Here is a 17074-nt window from a genome sequence, read left to right as displayed (position 1 = left end):
AGGGCAGCAGGGAGTGAAGCACCCCCCTTTACTTAGCCAGCCACGAGCCCTGCAGCTCTTCCTCCCTCCACTGCCTCTCCCCCTGTCCTGCCCTCCCCAGCCCCTGCATTCTACTCCAGAGAATCCTTTCCTAGTGTTCTGTAGCCCTCAAAGCCTTCCCCTTCCCACAGTCACTCAAAGCTCCTGCTGCCCTGCCCTGGGCTCTCTCAAGCCATCCCTCCTCTCACACTGGGGGTGAGTACTCACCGGATTTCGTGTGCCAGCTCTACACATTTCCAGTGCTCCACGGGCTGCTCATTCAGCTGCAGCACCGTGTCCAGTTGCTGCAGACCTGCCTTCTCTGCTGGGCCACCTGTGAGGGACAGACTAATGCCAGTCACCTGCCAGCCAGGGAGCTGAGGTTGAGAGGGAGGAGAAGCCCAGGGGCTAGGAGACACCCAGAGAGCTTCACAGCTTGCACACTCACTCCTCCAAAACAACTCTTACCCCCAACACCTGACAATGAAGTGGGCCCAGCTAGCCTGGAGCTTCACCTTCCAGCATGCTCACACATACAGCCAGGACAGAGCCATAAATGCTCTCCCAGAGCTATAGCATGAACTTCCCATGTTTTCTGGGGTGCAGTGGGGAGCACCAGGGTACAACTGAGATACCAAGCTCATCCTGCAGGCCCACAACAAGAGGATCTACTCAAGCAACTGAGGGCTCGCATCATCCTGCTCCCCTCTGTGTCTTGTCTGACCTACCCTCCCCAGCTGCTTTCCATAGGTTTTCTAACCAGACAGTTCTTAGGCTGGAGTGGGAAGGGAACTAAATCTCTGCAACTTACTGAAGACACTGCTGAACTAGTGACACAGTGGCAACTCAGTGGGCTCTGACCTCACTAGAGGCAACAGAGAATTCATTAAGTGAAGTTTCTTGAAAGTAACTATAGTCCTGCAAGGAGTGGGAGCTTTGGAATCACTATGTGCTCCAGGAAGCAAAAGAGGAGCAGAGTCATTCATTCAAAGCAAGAAGGATAAACACAATCTGATCTCTTACCAGAGTCCACTGCCTGCACACGGACTGGGGAGTCACAGCAGATTGTGAAACCAAACCCATCAGCCCCTCGAGGGATTGTGATCTGCAGGGAGACACCAGAGTCACCTGGTCAGTGGGAAAGCAGCTGCTGCATGTGATGGGAGCACATTCCCCCTCATTCCCAAGCTGCGCCACAGCCTCTGGAAGTGCAGACACATGGCATTTGGAGAAGGAATCATCATGGGGAAGGGTTGTCACTGTGACCCCACAGACAACAGGTCTCCCCTGCTGCAGGGGCTGAAAGGTGCTGAAAGCAATGTCAAGTCAAGCTGCAAAAGGAGTGTTTATTGAGCACACACAAGTCTCTGCTCCTGACTCTTGTAAGGGTAAGGAAAGGTCTGATAAGCCATTAGAAAGGAAAACTGGACAGTGTGGCTCCAACACTGACTTCTAACACGACTTCTCTAAGCAAGTCACTTACACATTCAATTTCCTGTTGGATAATAGAGGAATGGGAGCACTCCTGCTCTGCAGGGAGCTGTGAGGATCAGCACACTCCTGTCCTCAAGGCATCTGTGCTGGCCCAGGCTCTGTGTGCATCACCTCCTCCACTGGGCTGAGTGTGTTTTCCCTCCCCTGAGCCTGGAGAGGATGCATGCTCTGTTGATTTAGGCTCATTTCTCCTCCTGCTTCAAGAAGCATTGAGCTTATTAATGAAATGATGCTTATTTTTTGCTGTTGGCTTCCAGCAGCAGCTCAGCATGAGAGATCCTGTAAATACTTGATTAGCCCCCAAGACATTAGTCAAGAGCTTGTTTTACTGACAGAGAAAAGAAAATTAAAATCCAACATCTGACCTGTGTTATTCTGAGACCAAACAGACGGAGAGAAGATGAGGAATTCAGCAGAAGCTGCCAAGGAGCAGGTCTGGTTCCTCACTCCTTTGCCATGGGAGGGCAAACAGAGGGAGTCTGCATTTCCCTGTACCTTGCTTGATTGCTCAGCATAAAACCAGGCTTCAAAAGAGAAACTGCTTTCCCTGGCAGGACCAAAACACAGGTCCAGTCCCACTATACTGAACAGTTTTCTCTCTGGAGTTTGTCAGATCCTCACACAGGGAAGGAAGCTGCTTGTGGCTCTGCACCTTCGAACCAACCTCACAGGTCAGTCCAAGCAGGAGTTGAACTCGATCCCTGCGAGTCCCTTCCAGCTCAGGATATTCTATATTCTATGATTCCATCTCCGATACCAAGCACAGAGCATCTGAGCTCTGCAGCAGAGGCACCTCAGGAGCAAGCCCAGATTCTCTCCCACCTCAGAGACCCCACAGGCACTGCCCAGCCCAGGGCTGACCCTGTGCCGAGAATTCTCCCACTGTCTGCCTCTTGTCCCCCACCAACTGAGACACCTTCCCTGTGCCACTGAAGAGCAGATTCTCCTTGCTGATGGTCTTCAGCTCCCACCACCACAGGCAGTTCATTTTTTTGCCCATTTTTGCTGCTATGCACAGAACTAAGAACTACAAGCATCTGGCATAAGCTGAGGTGGGTGAGTGCCAGGTGGGGAGAGACTACCTGTATCCATAACTTCATCAAAAAAATGCAGAAGACCTTGTCAAACTAGAGAACTGAGGGGGTCTAAGACACAAACCAGAGTCAGTTGTCATGACTAGATGGCAGAGAAGCGTTCCTGCATGAGACCATCACTACAGCTCCAGCAAGAAGTGAGCAGTTTGGGCTAAGCTGCTGCATTTGCAAGTCCCGATATTCACCGTTCCCCACGGTAGCTTTAACATGACTTGAAAGATGAGCACAGGAGTGCATGCAGAAGCTGACCATGAGCTGGAAGCCCTGATCCAGGGCTCTCATGGAGGGGAAATTGTGTTCAGAGATGCAGGAGACTGGGACCTGCACATGATAAAACAGCACCTGGCACTGCATACCAGGCAGGTCCGAGAGAACTGGAACAGCTTCTATAGAGCACAGCAAGCTGCTCCTCAGAAAGTAAGTGGCCGTTGGCTCCCCAATCCACTAAAACAAGTTTAAAAGAGACAGTAGCACCCTGCTCCTTCCCTCCTCTAACGAGGGGGAAAGTGAGACAACACCTCACAGCTTAATGCTGTTACCGTCAGCATTTTTATCTCAAGTTGAACAGTAAATATGCATTTTATATTTAAATACAAATACTTTGTATTTGGGCATTTTAATATGTATTCTATGTATATAAAAGTACTCCTATTTCCCCACTGCAGCCACACACACCCATCTGAAAATGCTTATATTCCAATATTATCATTTACAAGTTATGGCTGTAAGTTATTTACAAGTTATAATTGCAAGTTGGCACCCCAAAACCAGCACACACAGAGCTCAGCAATGACAAGCAAAGCCACAGCCACTCATCAAGTTATCCAAAACTTGCAGCCCCACACACACTGGCACAGGGCTGGGTCCCAGGGGAGGTACAGACCTGCCTGTATCTCCGCTCCGAGCACACCTTGCAGAGTCCATTGAAACGATTCATGGCTGGAAACCCTAAATTCTGTTAGCCCATGAAAACCCAGTTGTCTGGAGCAGCTGGAATCCTGATCTCCTCGTATCCCACGAGCGTGGAACAAACCCCAGTCAAACTGGCATGAGCATGGGAACCCAAGCCTGGAGAAGAATGGCAGGAAGCCACCTTTCACCTCCCCGGCCCCTGGCTGCGCTGTATGCCGCTTTCCGATAAGCCAGAGGCTTCCTGCAAAGCCTCAGTGACAAGGAAGGGAGAGAGTTTTATATTAAAATTCCTGTCAACTCTTTAGTATTCCCTAGTCCCTGCTCTGCTGCTGTAGCTTTTGTTCCCAGGGCATTCTTCAGCTGCACGGAGCACTTTGTTATTGCCACGTTCTCACAAACACTCGGAGGATGTTTGATTTCACAGGCACAGGCTGGGAGGGCTTTGCTCCATGAAAGACACCACTCACACTCAGAAAAAAAGAAGAGAATTTGGGGGTTTCTTAAAAAATAAATAAAATTTAAAAAAAAAAAAGGAAAGGCAGAGTTTGTTTTTGAAAGCACAGACCAGTTTGTTTTTGAAAGCACAGACCCAGAGGATCTGCATGTCCCCAAGCTTTGTGCTCATGAAGTCACGGAGGGGGAAGCAGAGAGGCTGATTGAATTGCACCCATGGGATAGTCTTTAGAGACCCAGAGAAACTCTTAGCACAGCCAGCAGGGCACACTGCAGGGTTCAGTCTGCCCCATGCAGCCCTACTGCCAGTGTTGGGCACAACCCGTGAAGATGGAGTTCCAACCCCCAAGGCACAATCCTTGGAGATGAGGTTCCAACCCCCAAGGCACAACCCGTAAAGACGGAGTTCCAACCCCCAAGGCACAATCCCTTGGAGATGAGGTTCCAACACCTAAGGCACAATCCCTTGGAGATGAGGTTCCAACCCCCAAGGCACAATCCCTTGGAGATGGAGTTCCAACCCCCAAGGCACAAACCCATGGAGGTGGGGTTCCAACCCCCAAGGCACAAACCCTTGGAGATGAGGTTCCAAGGTATAATCCCTTGGAGATGAGGTTCAAACCCCCAAGGCACAATCCCTTGAAGCTGAAGTTCCAATGGAGAAGAAAGCACCTTCCACACTCCTACATGGGGATGGCAAGGCTTGAAGAAACCCAAACTCCAGACTCCCTGTCAGAGGGAGTGGCAGGGCCAGGGGAGGCTAGAGATGAGCTGAGGAGTCCCAGAGCTCCCAGGGGAACCAGCAGAGCCATGGGAGGCACTGCCCAGGGCTGCTCCAGGCGCATTGTCCCAGGTAGCCGCACTACCAGGCTGGCGCTGGAAGGAGGATCAGCCTTCCTTCCCAGCCACACCTTTCAAGTCAGAAGCAACTGCCGCAGAGGAAGGGAGGAGAGTGGCACTGGCTGTGTTTGTGCTGCTCAGTCCTACCCTGGCAAACAAACAACTGCACAGGCAGGCGAGGGAAGCACAGGGCGGAACTCGGCACAGATAAATCACGGGGCCGAGCGGGCCCCGTTTCCGATGCGAACGGCGTGTTTGTGTTCCCATTTCCCATCCTTGCCTCTTCTATAAATCACTGAGGCTCCACCATGGGCCTGTCCCTTCCCAGAGCACACGGCAGTGGAAGGAGGGGAGGAGCAGACGGGGGCACGGGGCCCGGCCAGGCGCGATGGCGTGTGGCAGGCAGCCTGCCAGCCCCACCACATCGCTCCCAGGCAGTGCTTACTGCTTTGCCTCAGGGAATATGCTGGAAAACTGGCCCCCGATGCAAGAGGGAGTGTGGGGTTAGCACCCACATCACATCCAGCTGGTGCTGGATCAGGATAATGAACTGCCTATACAGCCCTGGTGTGACAGGAGCTGGGACAGTGCTCACCTTGGCATCACCCTCACTAACACACTGACCCTTGGCTGGTTTGGAACACCCTCGTGAAGGCATCTGAGCCCAAGTGGGTGACAGCCCTGTCATACCCACCTTCAGCTGCTTCAGGGTCACAGCATCTTGGCTGTCCTGGGCTGCACTCTGGGTCTCCAGACTGACTTCTAAAATAGATAAAAAAATCAAATTTAATTGGGCTTTTTAAAATTAAATAAGGAAAAGGCCCTGTCAGGATGAGGGCACATGTCTCCTGATATCCCCACACTGCATCCACATGCTACATGTAAGACCTTGACATGTCATGGGCACATCTCCTCCAGGCAGCAGCTCGAGGGTGGCTGCACACCTGGGCTGTGCAGCCTCTCATCCTCCACACTCCCTGGCAGCACAGCAAGACCAAGGCAGGAGAAAGAGCTCTCACCATCCCACTCAGACCCCAGGGGCAGGACAGCATGGCCACAGCATTCAGCCTGAGAGGCAGGAGTCAGACCGAGGAAAGGCCAAGCAAGAGGGAGAGATGTGGCTGCAATGTCAGGGTCCCCACAGAGCCCCAGGTTAGCAGGAAGGAGGTTGATGGGGAGACAGAGCCTGCTGACCCAGCCAGGGTCACCCACACATTAGGTTTTGGGGTCCCAGTGCCCACTGAGCACCACAGGGGTGAGCAGTGCCCATAGGGACACAGGGTGAGTGGAGTTGGGGTTTGACACAAAGGTGACTCCTCTTCCAACCCGTGCCAACTCTTCCTGGGACATCCCCGTGGAGAGACACACCTGTGCTCTGCTTCAGCCTCCTCATGGCCACCTTCAGGTGCTTGGTCCTGCCCAGGTCTTCCCCGAGGAGGTAGTACCAGCCGCTGATCTCCTGGGGGGAGGGAAGAAGCTGTGGATGCAGGGGCAGATGCTCACTCCCATTTAACTCAACCCATACCCCTGGGGGTCCCAATGCAGGAGCAGTCCCAGGAGCAGTTAGAGCAGACAGAGGTGCTCAGACTTGCTCACAGAGAGGCACAGTCTGGAGTCCCTCTCTTAGGACACCAGGATCTGAAGGGGCTCCAGGGAGGCTGCAGAGGGACTCTTGGTTAGGAACTGCAGGGACAGGACAAGGAGCAATGGGGAGAAATTGAAAGAGGGAAATTTAGATTAGATATCAGGAAGTTTTTGCTGGGAGGGTGGTGAGACACTGGCACATGTTGCCCAGGGAGGCTGTGGCTGCCCCAACCCTGGCAGTGTTCACAGCTAGGATGGATAAAGCCTTGAGCAACCTGCTCTGGTGGGGGGTGTCCCCATCCAGAGGCTTGGGACTGGATTATCTCTGAGGTCCATTCCCACTCTTTAACATACTATAAACTATGATATGGCAACAGCTAAAATTCCAACCTCCCTGCAATGAGGGACCAAGTACTGATGAAGAAACAAGCTTGCAGCTTTTTAGAGGGGGACAAAGTACAAAAAAACAGAAGGTGTCCAGTCTAACTGGTGCCTGCAGCAGAGAGTAGTCTCACAGGGAGCACACAGCTCCAGCCATAGCACCACAGGAGGATGCCCAATCCAGCCCTCAGCAGTGCTGGGTGCTGCAGAGTGAAGTCCTTTTGCCCACCCATGTGGCCAGGGCAGCCAAGAGGACAGAGCTGACCACAGCAATCCCTCACCTCTCTTCCAGGGAGATAGCACTGTCTCCCACTGCTCCCAGAGGGACCAAGCCCGAGAGTCAGACAGAGTTGCAAGGTCCCAGGGGAAGGGGCCCAGTTTGAAATGAGCATTTTAAATCCACAATGAGGAAACTGAGGAAAGGGGAAGGGTGGATATCCAGCACCATCATGCAGCACCCAGAGGACAAGGCTCATCTCAGCCCTGCTGAGGTCCCAGAAGAACCACATGCCCCCAGCATTCTCCTCCCACCCCTGTGAGAGCTGGGTGCTGTGTTTGGGTGCTACCCACAGGGACACTCCATCTGCTCTGCATGCAATGACACTGTGAAATTCACTGCCCAAATCGGGGAGGAAAGGGACATCCCTGGGGAGGCCAAATATGACCAGAGCAGAGGCCCCTCCTGAAGAGAGCTGTAGTTTAGAGCTGCACTGCCTCACTGCTATAAGAAAGCTTCACCTCACCTGTCCAAATTTCAGAGGATGCCATGCTCAAGCTACATCTCACTCTTTTCTCAAGTCATTGCCACCTTTTGAACATCCTGAGAGGGAGGAAGTTTCCACACCTTAGGTGTGGAAATTTAAAAAACCAAGAAGCATTTGGCCAATGCTCTTAGGCACAGGGTGGATTGTTGGGGTGTTCTGTGCAGGGTAGGAGTTGGACTGATGAACCTTGTGGGTCCCTTCCAGCTCAGGGTATTCTGTGATTCTACAACCTCAGGTGGTGTATTAACACTCCAATGAAACCACTCCAGCTTGCCGAGGTCCATAGGACATAACCAGGGCTGTCCAGGGACAGAATCCCTAGCCTCTGGCTGCTGGAATGAAACATTTCCACTTTTCAGTGGGTGGCAGGAGGCTCGCAGGCTGCCCGAGGGAGGCAGAGGCAGCCGCGCTGAGAGCTGTACTAGCGAGCAGCAGCCAGGCTGGGGCAGCAGCACTGGGACCAAACCCGCGGGACCGGGGTCAGGGATGCTGGCACAGAATTCCTCCAGGAACATCTGAACCCCTGTGCCTGCCCCCTGCCCATCACCACACCGCTGCTGAGCGCAGGGAATTGGGCAGATTCCTCCTTGGAGTGTCTCCACCATTGCATCCACTCACCCACGTGTCAGATGGGACACACACCAGGTTAAAAGAGGCTTATCCCATCTCCTGTCCCCCAGGCAGCCCTGCTGCAAGCCGGGCAGGCAGCACATGTTGGGGCCACCTCTCTGCACCCCCAGTCACTGCTACTCTTTGTGCCTGCAGAAGGGAGTGACAGTCCCTTGTCTTAGGATCCCTCCTCTAACACCTGCAGAGGGGGGTGACAGTCCCTTGCCCTAGCATCCCTCCTCTAACAGCCTCCCCATCCCTGCCTCCAGCAATCACACTAACACCAGTCTCACAGCGGCCATCCATAATGGGAATGGGATGAGGGAACTCCCTGAGCATCTTCTCCCGTCGTGGGAGAAGTCTGCTGCTGCCCCAGGGGAGCACTACACCCACCCACCGACCCCAGACAGCCAGGCCCCAGCCCCACACACTGCCCTCTGGCACAGAGGTACCTTGTCCAGGGTCAGGAGGGACTTCACTCCAAAGCTCATGCAGCCAATCAGTTCACTGTGCCTGTGGGAGAGCCAGGGACCATCAGCACACACTTGTTGAAGCACCAGCCCTTCACATGCACCCCTTTTCTGGGAGCCCACAAACACCCCTGCCCATGTTGGGAGCCAAGCAGTGCCCAGGATGTACCCCCACTCCATGCTTTGAGCAGGCACAGCGTAACCACATGGCTCAGCTGCAGCAGGGCAAGGGCTGAAGCATCCTGGTCACCTCCAGCCTGCCTGATGCTGGCAAGAGCTTGGCTGAGGAGGCAGAGGGCACTTGCCTGGGCATACAGCACAGTCTGAGAGGTGCCAGACCCCTTGGTGGTGGGCTTTCATCACCTGGGCTCTTATCACCTGGGAAGGTTCCAGTCCAGGGCCAGGTTTCAGCCCCACTTGGCTCTGGCCAGCAGCACAGGCGTAAGTGGCTGCAGGGGTTTGAAATGCTGGCCCAGCTGATGCCTATCACACAGCAGGGCAGGATTTCCTCCCCACCAGCTTGCCCACCACCAGCATCAGCTGCCCATGAGCATGTCCCTGGCTAGGGAGCTCTGCCAGCAGCTCCCAGTCCTGGCCCCACTGCCTCACTGCCCCTCAGCTCTCGTGCAGGGCAGCCCTGAGGTCAGGGCCAGCCCTGGAGCCCCAGGCGTGCTGGAGGATCTCACAGGGAGTGGCCAGAGCAGATGGCAGATTCATTGCCACAACAGTCCCATTTGAAAGGGATCATATGGCAGCTGCTTACCTGGAATGTCTCTCTCTGTTCCAGACTGTGACCAGGAGATGCTTCTGCTCATCATCCTCTTGCACTGGGCTGTAAGAAGCAGAGGGCACAGCCCATGAGCACTGACTTTCCTCAGGAGCACTCTGCAAGGGCTGCCCTCACAGCTGGACACCTCTCAGCCTCCTCAGAGCCAGGTCTTCTCCTCCAGTCTCTGCACAGAGCACTGCAGCACCACCCCAAATAGCTCCTCCAACGAGCCACTGTGGCACTAATTCACTCATTCCTGACAGACAGCTGCAAAGGGATGTGACCTCTCCTGGGCAGGCGCTGGGGACACCACTCGAGTGGATTAAGGGGGGAAATAATCTTGCAGAAAGACACACATCAAAGCAAATGGAAGGAACAAGGCACAGTTCATGCTCTGAAACAACCACCCTGTGCCAAATGAAACACTGCATGGGTCAGAGGTCTGGCACAGGCTGGTTAGCCAGCAGTGACAAGCTCTAGTGAAACAATAAGAGCCATGCAGCTCCTTTCCCATGCAGAGACATGCTGGAACTGTAGGAATCCTTTTACCTCATTCATACTACTGCAGGTGCAAGGTCTAGGAGATGAAGTGTGTTTGCCCAACTCCTGCCCAGCAAGAAAGTCAGACCATGCAGGAGCAGCTCTGTCATGCTGTGTGCTGACAGCTCTGGGAGCCTCCACAGAGCTCTGCCCCAAAGTTCAAGGCATTTCAGCTACAAAAACCAGCAGAAGAATGCCTGTCACTCCTCATCTCAGTGGCAGAGCTGCTCATGCATGATGAGTGTTTATTATAGAACACAATGCAAAGGCAAACTCGGGGTCTTGGCGTTGAGAGGAGCCCCAGGACAGCAGCCACGTGGGTGCTCAGTGCTCACATGGTGCTGAGGGCTGGGCCAGAGCTGCCTCTGCCCTGTCATACTCACAAAACAAAGTGCTCGTGGAAGACAGGATTTTTGCTGTCTGGCACAGTCTTTGTCTTTTGCCTGCACTTCCAGTCAGCATCTGGCACGATGGACATCTTGGGGAGGAGAACAAGCAGCATGTTAGCACTCTCAAAGCAGGCACTGACACAGCTGCCAGCTCTGCCCTGCATGGCAGGAGACTGGCACAGCCACCTTTCTGCACAGCTAAGCATAAAGATCCAGCTGAGCTGGAGCTAACAGGTGGATTGGATCACTTCAGCCTTATGCATGTCAAGTAATTGCATTACAAAAGTCCTCAGGGCAGAGGAGGGAAGGAAAAGAGCAGAAATATCAAGGGCTGAGGTACACAAGTGCTGCTGGGTGGTCTCTGAATTGCATCCCCTCGTAGGGGAGATGCTTCCTGCACTGTGCACACTGTGGTGGGAGCAGCCTGCCAAAGTGACCTCCAGGACAGCCTGGAGCCACACTGTGCTGGCCAAACACTTATCCCCACCGGTCCTTGGGCAGCCAGTAGGACGTTCTTGCAGTGAATGGTTGGCACAGCCCTTAGCAGGGTCCTGTCCTCCACCTTCCTCCTCCATGCAGACACTGCAACAAAACCCATGAGCCATCCAGCACTGAGCAAGAACCCAACACCTCCCTGCATGCTGGGGATGGAGGGGGAAAGGGAAGAGACAGGCAGCCCAGAGCATGCTTGAAGGAGCCAACCACAAGACCCCAAAAAAGCAGAAAGCTCCTGAGGAAGTGCCAGGAGAACTCACCTTCACGTAGGAGTCACATGCACGGCACTCTGCTCCCATCAGACCTTTTGCTTCCATGACTGGAAATGAAAGGGAATGGTCACATGCCAAAGCATCTTCCTGCTTCACAGTGCTCTGCTTCACTGGGTGCTCCCTCTTTGTGGGGCCAAGCCCACCATCTACCCCAAGAGGACCCTGCACAGCCTCCCCAGCAGTCTGCTCTCACCCTCAAACAGGGGAAGGGGTTTGCTGTCTCTTCTCTTTAACACACGCATGCTATAAATAGAGAAATCCATGGGTGAGGTCTGCAGCAGATGCAGTTCAGCATGCAGATGGCAAATTGCATTCCCTTTGCCTGACTTCCCTGTTCTGAGCTCCCCACCCTGGAGTCAAATGTATCATCAAGTTAACTATCAAGGGTCACATCCTGATGCTGCACTGCACCACTGCTGGCAGCCAGAACCCTATGCTGTCCCGAGGGAAGAGATGTGCAGCAGGGTCTGGATAGCACAGGATGGCTGTCAGAACAAAGCTAAGCTCCCTCTTGACAAGCCCAGCAAGGCAGCAATGACTTTGCCTTTGTCACACACAGATTGTGCTCCTAAAAAACACAGTGAGCCTAACAGAAACCCCAGGGCACAAGGGGAAAGGAGGTCTGCAAGACCCTCTGGTGCTTTATGAGGTAGTTTATTCCTCCAGCTGCACCAAGAGCTTCCTCCTCCAGCCAGACCTGCTGTGGGGTTGAAGATGGGGTGAAGAATCAAAAAGTAACATGGGTTACCCCACATCACTCAGCCTCCTCCTGCCCACACCAAGAACCCTGAGCACCCAGCAGGTGCAGAGGGATGTCAGGCCCCAGACCTTGAGCCCCCTTTGCAGGACCATTTTTCTCTTCCAAGACCCTCTTTTGGTGACTACATCACTACAAGACAGGGACTTGCACCCAGCTCACACTAGGGCTGCTGCAGACTGAGGGATCTGGGGTAAAGCCTGTGCCAGACCCTCGGAACCACACACAGCTTGGAGGGAGAAGGGAGAAACAAAAAAAATAAAGAAAAATAACTAAATCCGATACATTTTCCTCCTGTTGTCCCTTTACAATGTATTCCTGCATGGCTGGAACAGGGCAGCAGGCACAGGGGCTGTGTGGGGCTGGACCAGGCCACCCCTGACCCCATTTCATCCCAGGCAAGGGCAGGCTGGGCTGTAAGGTGGGATAGTTGCTGAAGAGAAAATCTTTTCCATCCCCTCCTGCCTGCCACAAAGGTCTCTGGGATGAGGGTGTTTTCCCCCACATACCCCATGGGCACTGGGAGTCCCAGGGCCCTAACTTCCCCTTGCACAGAGCCCAAATCCTGGGCTCTGTGATATATTCATATTCATCCATGAGCCTGTTCTGTTTACAGGGAGGGAATTTTCACTCTCACCATTTCAAACTCTTGTTTTTCCCTTGATTCTTTAACCATTTCCTTATATTTAAGCCCTGACAAGCTCCTGGTTGAAAGAGTTCAGTGCCAGGAAAGCAGGACACACATCCTTCACTGGGCTACAATCCTAAGGGTTCCAGACAGGTTTTTCCCAAAGAAAAGAGCTAGTTCTGACCCTTTCATTGGCCTCTCTGATGATCGCCACAAAAGCTGCAGTGACACAGTGCCCTGGGACCTGCCTGAGTCAGGTGTCCCAGGTGCTGCATCACTTCCCTGCACTCATGCCCAGACTAGAGTCCCTGATGAGATGTGGCTTGGCTTGAGGGACAGCAACCCCAGTCTGGTCCAGGTGAAATATTCCTATTGAGGAATACTGCTGGTGTTAAAAAATGCAACATTTGGAGGTAATAAAATGGTCTGGAAATCCTGACCAGTGTGGCAAATAGCTTCAGCCAATGGAAAAGAGGTTTCAGCAGACACAGCATTTCAGATGTTCTTTTCCAAATGATATTTGCCTTTTTTCTCTTCATATGGAATGAGAAGAAAAAAATACATGTGGATGCAAAACACAATGTTCACCCAGAAATTAAGGTCTCTGGAGGTTTTGGGTTAGTCTCAAAGAGCTCACAGTTGTGCCAGACTGTCCCCAACAGCTGCCATGAAGCTCCAAAGAGCTTGAAGAAAGCGTATGGAAGTTTTATCCCCATCACTAGCCCTGGGGCCATGCTGGGATGCAGCCAGGGGGATACTCACCATGCAGCACCAGGGTCCGGCCCTGCACCTCGATGGACAGCTTCAGCTGGCCTGGGGGAAGGAGAGGAGAGAGGCTGAAGGAGGCAGGGATCACCCAGCCCATGGCTTTTGGCAGCACAGGGACCCCATGACTCCAAGGATCACACATCCTGCTTCCCCACCCCAGTCACAGGCTGCATCACCACCAAGGGGAGGAGAGCAGGGAGAAAAGGGGCAGATTTGCCTTTTTCAGGCAAAATTGGCCATAGTAGGAAGGGTGGGAAAAGGTGGGATGGGTCATCCTCTCAGTGAGGAACAGAGGATATCTCCCTCTCAGTGCATTTGCTCTCAAGTGTCCCCAAAGCATGTGAAGGGGCAAACCCCACAGCCCAGCACACCCCAGCCAGCCTGGTTGGCCCCACGGTGTCCCAGCCTGCTCTGGTCTGGGAAGCACTCACGGAGTTTGTAGCAGTTCCAAGATCAGAGAGAGAAGCTGCTCTTGGGAAGAGACAACCCACCCGGAGCTGATGGAAGGGATTTGCTGTGCCAAGGTCTGTGCTTGGACAGACCTGTTGCATTTGCTCAGATATGCAGAGCAGTAACCTCCCTCCAGACCTGGGTGGGCAGGAACACAACCCCTGCCAAGGCAAGTTCTTGGGCTGCATTCCCACCTGGATCCAAGTGAGGGTCAGAGAAACCTTCTCCCTTGTGTTTGTCTCTTTTTATACATTCCTAACATGAACTAAGGGAAGCACTTCAGCAGAGAGGCCCTGACACAGCTTTTCCAGGTCCCTGGTATTCAATAAAAGTTAATATAAACTAAAATAGGTGCAGAGAAGGCCAAAGGGAGAAACCACACACAACTCCTGGGTGCACAGCACATCACAGGGCTCAGCCAGGCTCACAAGCTGCAGCACAGACAGCACCCAGGCCCCTTTCATCAGGACCCCACAGGAGAGGCAATTCAAGCCAAGGAACAAAGCTGGCACAAGGAGAACAGAGAAAAAATGGGTATGAACAGGCACAAGATGGTAATCAAACAGGTTCCCACCCATGAGAGAAGTTTGCCAGGTTAAGGGAGGGGACAGACAAATGTCCTGTGGGAGCAAACCTAGCAGGCAGGAAAATCTGTTCTATACTGATCATCTCCAACACATGGAAAATTTGGGTTTCTGCTCCTTAAATGCGTTTCTGTTTTGTTGTAGGAAAAATGCAGCATTGGCCCTGGCTGGGGCAGCCAAGAACCATCAGTGCACACCCCAGTGGGGATTCCTACCAGAGGACAGGAGAGTCAGATCCTGCCTGGGCAGGAGGTCTCCATGGGCACAAGGCAGAGCACCCTGATATCACTATCTACAACCTCAGGCCCTGGCATCAGCCCTTTGGAAGACCCTCTCCTCATCACCTACACAGACAGGGTAGTGCTGCCCCTGCCCTGCCACAGCTCTCCTGCTCAGAGCACACACTCCATGTGATGCTCAGCCCATGAAGGGAACTGTGGCTGCAGAGATGATGCTTGGCCCAGACTTGGTGACAGAGTCAAGAGGCACCACAGAAGCCACACTTGGCCAAAGTCCTATAGACAGCAACAGAATTCCAGGTGCCAGGCTGTCCTTGGCAGTTTGACGCTTCCAAGTCAAAATGGGGAAGGAGTAGCATCCCTGGGAAGGGGCTCACTGCATCACTGCCTGCTCTGCTCACGAGAGAACAAGCAGAAGCTTTGATAGTACAGAAAACTGTGGCTTAAAAAGCAGCAGCCAGAAAGGGCACCCAGCTGCCCTCTGCATGACAGAGCTGCTGCCCAGCCATCACACTCACAGGCAATGGCCAAGGCCTCTGCTGCCCAATTCACCTGCTCCCAGGCTCATAGCCAAACCATCCCCAGCCCAACTCCAGCCCACAGAGCCAAACCACCACTGCCCACAACCTTCTTCAAGCCCACACTGCAAACCTGAAGCAGCCACAAAAACACCCCCAAGAAGCAAAGCAGCAAACTGGGGGCCACAGCTCTGGCCAGCCCTACACAGCAACCCCAGCTCATGCACCCCCAGGGGGAAAAACCACCTGGGTACTGGGCACCTGGTGATCACTGCAGCACTCCTCAGCAGCTGCAGGGTGGTTTCAGGGAACTCCCCAGTTTGCCAGCTCAGTGGAGCCAGGGATTATTCTGGTTCAGCGAGGCAGAAGCAGAGGCAGAATGCCTTTGTGGAGGAGCTCCCCAGCCCTCCCCATCACACCAGGCTCGGGCTGTGACCTGTTGCAGCTCCCTGTGCCACACCAGCCGGGTCACAGCCACATCCCCCGGGCACTGTGTGTCCCTTCTCCCCGAGCCATGTGCTCCTCACTTACCAAACGTGTTGAGATAGAAGGAAGCTCCCAGGGGGTCAGCCCGGCGGGTGCAGAGCGACACTCTGCAGGCACTGCCGTGCTCCATGGCAGGGCACTAATTAGCCGTAATTGGAGCCCTCCCAGCCCAGCCCAGCTCGGGACAACCGTTCCCGCAGGCAGTGGCAGGCAGTGCAGCAGTTTCCATGGGACACGCGTCCAATCGGCGGAGTTTGAACGGCACAGCTCCCATTGGCCGCGGGGATTTGAACTGGGAGCACACCTGGCGGAGCACACAGGGCTGAGCCCTGTGCCATGGCCTCGTGCCAGGATGGAGACTGCTCTGCCCTCCCCGAGCCCCACGGCCACACTGCTGCTGCTCCTGGAATGAGATCCTGGGGAAAGCTGCAACGTCTCCTGTCCTCTAATTAAATCCCTGTGATTGTGCCATCAGCTTTGCTGGCACACAGCTCTTTGGGGAACTGTCCCCCCGGAGCAATGTGGGACAGCAGCATCCACAGCACCTTGGGGAATCACTGCAGGCAGGGAAAGGTGCAGGAGAACTGGGCTGTGGGGGTGAGCCAGGAAAGGGAGGGATGGCAGGCCACTCCTTCCCATGGTGGACTCCCCATACACTCCTGGCCAGGGCTGAGCCCCTGGCTAGCCCAGAGCTCCTCTCACACCCCCATTATTTACCTTTCACCTTACATCTCACATCTCATCACTTACCTTTCCCTTTCACTCTTGCATGGCTGATCCTCCTCCTGTTCCCTGATGGTCCTCTCTGCTTCCTCAAGGAGGGTTGTACAGCCCCACATCGTCCCTTTGTCACAGCTGGCAGAACCTCCAGCTCCAGCAATGGGGAATTCTGTCCTGTCCCTGCCAGAGAAAAGAGGGGATGAGAGCAGGACAGAGACCAGGGACACTCCCAGCTCCCCCTCTTCTCCCCAGGCTTCTTCCCTACTTTTCCTCCTCTGCTCTGCTCTGGTGAGACCCACCTGGAGTGCTGCGCACAGCTCTGGTGTCCCCAAAATCAGGAGGACATGGAACTGTCGGAGCAAGGCCAGAGGAGGCCACAAAGCTGATCACAGCACTGGAGAACCTTCCCTATGAGGACAGGCTGAGAGTTGGGGCTGTTCAGCCTGGAGAAGAGAAGGTTGTGTGGAGACCTCAGAGCAACCTGCCAGGAGCTGAAGGGGCTCCAGGAAAGCTGCAAAGAGCTCTCCCTTCTGCCCACAGGGAGGGTCTGGGGACCCCTCACCATCCCAGCCCTGGGGTCTGCAGAGAAATCTCAGAGGGGCTCAAAGCCCCTCTCTTACTGTTGTGTTTGTATTGCAGAGTGAGGTCCCTACAAGAAAGACTCTGGACTGTCTGTGGTCACAGTGCTGCTGTCACCTCCTGGACAGGAGGGTTGAAGAAGGACCCTGCCACTGTCCCAAACATCCACCTGTCCCTTGACACATCCCCCAGAAGCTCTGTTGGTGCCTGAGCTCCACAGACACAGGTAAATGATGTCAAAGCACTGTTCAGAACAACCAG

At 54.0% G+C, this 17074-nt stretch overlaps 1 protein-coding gene across 1 annotated transcript in view; it reads right to left on the bottom strand.

The window, feature by feature from the left end:
- The window catches only part of LOC103810140 (regulator of G-protein signaling 3-like), a gene marked incomplete at its 3' end in the record, with an annotated part of 61544 nt that extends 45900 nt beyond the window's left edge, over positions 1–15644 (bottom strand). Inside the window, 11 exon segments of the mRNA XM_009083030.1 lie at positions 247–352; positions 1042–1146; positions 1575–1598; positions 2649–2657; positions 6180–6270; positions 8602–8662; positions 9383–9451; positions 10312–10406; positions 11073–11131; positions 13232–13282; positions 15560–15644. Coding sequence (XP_009081278.1) covers positions 247–352; positions 1042–1146; positions 1575–1598; positions 2649–2657; positions 6180–6270; positions 8602–8662; positions 9383–9451; positions 10312–10406; positions 11073–11131; positions 13232–13282; positions 15560–15644 — 755 coding nt within the window.
- Between the last annotated feature and the right edge of the window lie 1430 nt (positions 15645–17074).

The sequence above is a fragment of the Acanthisitta chloris genome, unplaced genomic scaffold (genome assembly GCF_000695815.1).
Source record: "Acanthisitta chloris isolate BGI_N310 unplaced genomic scaffold, ASM69581v1 scaffold16579, whole genome shotgun sequence".
In the NCBI taxonomy this organism is placed as follows: domain Eukaryota; kingdom Metazoa; phylum Chordata; class Aves; order Passeriformes; family Acanthisittidae; genus Acanthisitta; species Acanthisitta chloris.
The sequence above is the reverse complement of the archived record's forward strand: the minus strand, read 5'-3'. Positions and strand labels throughout refer to the sequence as shown.